We start from the raw sequence: 3,940 nt of genomic DNA on the forward strand, positions 1-3,940 counted from the left end.
AACATCAACATTAAAACATCAACATAAAAACATCAACATCAAAACATCAACATTAAAACATCAACATCAAAACATCAACATTAAAACATCAACATTAAAACATCAACATTAAAACATCAACATTAAAACATCAACATCAAAACATCAACATTAAAACATCAACATTAAAACATCAACATCAACATTAAAACATCAACATCAAAACATCAACATTAAAACATCAACATTAAAACATCAACATTAAAACATCAACATTAAAACATCAACATCAAAACATCAACATCAAAACATCAACATTAAAACATCAACATTAAAACATCAACATCAAAACATCAACATTAAAACATCAACATTAAAACATCAACATCAAAACATCAACATTAAAACATCAACATTAAAACATCAACATCAAAACATCAACATTAAAACATCAACATCAAAACATCAACATCAAAACATCAACATTAAAACATCAACATTAAAACATCAACATCAAAACATCAACATTAAAACATCAACATTAAAACATCAACATCAAAACATCAACATTAAAACATCAACATTAAAACATCAACATTAAAACATCAACATTAAAACATCAACATCAAAACATCAACATTAAAACATCAACATTAAAACATCAACATCAAAACATCAACATTAAAACATCAACATCAAAACATCAACATTAAAACATCAACATTAAAACATCAACATCAAAACATCAACATTAAAACATCAACATTAAAACATCAACATTAAAACATCAACATTAAAACATCAACATTAAAACATCAACATATAAAAGCAAAAATATTCAAACAGAAATAAATTCTCAGGAGAATATCAGATCAATAAAACTAATGACCGATTATTTAAATGAATAATCTAACAATAAACTACGACCGAACAAAAAGCATCAAAACCAGCAATAAACAGCAAAATAACTCAAATTATACCACTTTTAAAGGAGAAAAACTGCACTACATACTCTATAGATATATATAGATATATATATATATACTGTATTTATATATATATATATATATATATATTTGTTTTTATTGTGTAATGTACGGAGGCCCAAAGAGTCCAATATTAAATAAACAATTAAGATAAAATATTAAATCAAACCAAGAAGTTGTGAAATATTCCAGAACGTTTCTAAAACGTCATTGTTATTGATTTATTAGATATATATTTATAAAATCATTTACATTATTTTATTATTCTAAATAAAATGAATGAATTGTGAAGAGACGTGTTCTGGTTGTGTTTAGTCTGTATTGATTATTTATGTAATGAAGTCTTATTGATTGTTTTAATATTGAACTCTTTGGGGTTTCATGTTAAAGATCAGTTACGGATAATAAAACATATTTAGAGGATAAAAAGCTTTCAACATGCCGCAGACGGATATTTATATAGAAGTAGAATATATTGATAAACTTCAGCCTTTAATGATGTTAGATCAGCTGTTATTAACGATCAATATCTGTGATCAGCACCGGATAAGATTCCTCCTTATTATTATTATTACAGCCTGACAGTCCTTCATCACCTTCGTCACCTTCATCACCTCGTCACCTTCATCACCTTCATCACCTTCATCACCTTCATCACCTCGTCATCAACCAGAATGAGAAACAGTTATCTAATGTTCGACCTCTAAAGCCCATTAACTATCCCCTTAACACCTTAATATCGTCTTTATAAAGTCGATCCACTCAATAAAAGACCTTACATACAATTTAATGTGTAATAATTATGATATTTGAAGGGATTCTTATTCAGTATTTAATACTTTACTGCAGTTAAAGTGTGAATTTATGAATGAAATCATAATGAAGATAAAGGTTTAATGGTTTTCTGCAGAGGTTAAGGGCTTTTTCAATTACGGTGAAACTTTAAGGGGTTAAATTAATGGATCAATGAATGTTCTGATCGTGTTCTGATCTCAACCAAACCTTTAAACCGACTAAAGAACCGTTTGGTATCGTCTATAAAACTACATTAATCATGTTTGTGTGTTTAACAGGAAGTGAGGTGGACAGGAAGTGAGGCGGCGGCGTTAGCGAGGAGGAAGCGGCTGCATCTGCAGGGAGTCGTAGGTGTCTCTGGTGGCCGTGCTCAGACCCTGAACACACCACAACAAGAATTAATAATTCATCAATAAATATTAAACACATGAATTAATTAATTAATTAATTAATTAATATGAAACACATTAATGAATTAATGAATGAATGAATATGAATTATTCATAGCGACTCACCTGGTACACCTGCTCGTTCTTCCGCTGACGCTGACACACAAACATCAACAATATTATATATATTATTCAGAATAAACTCCTCTGATTACTGAAACAAATAAAGTTTATATAATTATATAATAATAAATAAAGTTTATATAATTATATAATAAACAAATAAAGTTTATATAATTATATAATAAACAAATAAAGTTTATATAATTATATAATAATAAATAAAGTTTATATAATTATATAATAATAAATAAAGTTTATATAATTATATAATAATAAATAAAGTTTATATAATTATATAATAATAAATAAAGTTTATATAATTATATAATAATAAATAAAGTTTATATAATTATATAATAATAAATAAAGTTTATATAATTATATAATAAACAAATAAAGTTTATATAATTATATAATAAACAAATAAAGTTTATATAATTATATAATAAACAAATAAAGTTTATATAATTATATAATAAACAAATAAAGTTTATATAATTATATAATAAATCAAAATAAAAGATGAATTAAAGAGTTAACAACACTCACGTCTCGAACAGGAAGTTCTTTATATTCTCCTTCAGGAGAACGTCGGTTCAGACCCTGAAGATTAAACAGAATATAGAATATAGAATATTAACATTTATCTATCAACCAACAAGAACTTCATTTATTCATGTTATTGTTTTATATTCTTTAACAGAACGTGTTCTCTTCTTACCGTGTAGGTGGCGTTGTCGTCCGACGTCCCGCGGTTCTACAAACACAGAACACGTTAGAATAAATCAGGTTCTTCAATTATCTCATTCAGTATTCCTAAAGTTCCACAATAAGAGCTAAAGATAGAGGTTCTGTTGTTGGACTGTGTGGTTCTAAAAGGATTTCATGGTTCCACCCTAAAGTTCCACAATAAGAGCTAAAGATAAAGGTTCTGTTGTTGGACTGTGTGGTTCTAAAAGGATTTCATGGTTCCACCCTAAAGTTCCACAATAAGAGCTAAAGATAAAGGTTCCGTGTAGAACCAGAGGAGAACTCACCCGGGATGTCCCGGTCATCAGCTGGGAGTAAGCTCCGGCGTCCTGACCCTCCAGATCCTGAACGCATCACAAAGACATCATCATCATCAGAACCAATCAGAACATCACATAAAGAGATGAAGACGATGATGAAGATGATGAAGACTCACGCTGTAGATGCTCTCCTCCTTCTTCACTTTGGTTCTGAAGAACTGAAAATACAAATGAATAATGTTAAAAGACAGGAAACATAGGTAAGTCCTTTCAGAATAAGAGCATGATAGAGGGACCTTCTCGTTGATGAACATGGCGGTGATGACGAGTCCGTAGAGGCCGAGGAACCCGTCCAGGATGTAACACAGCTGAGGGTCGTAGAGCGTCACGGCCTCTGTCCCCGGGAAAACACATTCACATCATTATTCACAATATGGTTCTTATTTATTAAATTAACTCTTTCATTCATTATTCCCATAATATAAATATATATACATATATATATATAAATATATCAACAACGTTATCATATAACATTATAACGGAGCGACAGACAAATAAAAACAACAGATTTTGTCATTTATTTTGTACACTAGAAGAAATTTTCAAGGCAAAAGAGAAGAGTCAGGATTTTCAAATTAAAAGAGAAGAGTCAGGA

The 3,940-nt window shown here is 29.0% G+C and overlaps 1 protein-coding gene across 1 annotated transcript in view; it reads right to left on the reverse strand.

The window, feature by feature from the left end:
• Positions 1 to 770: 770 nt before the first annotated feature.
• cd247 (CD247 molecule) overlaps positions 771 to 3,940 on the reverse strand; it is a 21,885-nt gene continuing 18,715 nt past the window's right edge. The window contains exons 2-8 of the mRNA XM_074627234.1: positions 3,579 to 3,676; positions 3,459 to 3,500; positions 3,310 to 3,366; positions 2,994 to 3,029; positions 2,822 to 2,875; positions 2,276 to 2,305; positions 771 to 2,137 (exon numbers count right to left, since the gene is read on the reverse strand). Coding sequence (XP_074483335.1) covers positions 2,072 to 2,137; positions 2,276 to 2,305; positions 2,822 to 2,875; positions 2,994 to 3,029; positions 3,310 to 3,366; positions 3,459 to 3,500; positions 3,579 to 3,676 — 383 coding nt within the window. The 3' untranslated portion in view covers positions 771 to 2,071. The remainder of the gene's footprint in view (positions 2,138 to 2,275; positions 2,306 to 2,821; positions 2,876 to 2,993; positions 3,030 to 3,309; positions 3,367 to 3,458; positions 3,501 to 3,578; positions 3,677 to 3,940) is intronic.

This window comes from Sebastes fasciatus, chromosome 24 (assembly GCF_043250625.1).
Source record: "Sebastes fasciatus isolate fSebFas1 chromosome 24, fSebFas1.pri, whole genome shotgun sequence".
In the NCBI taxonomy this organism is placed as follows: Eukaryota; Metazoa; Chordata; class Actinopteri; order Perciformes; family Sebastidae; genus Sebastes; species Sebastes fasciatus.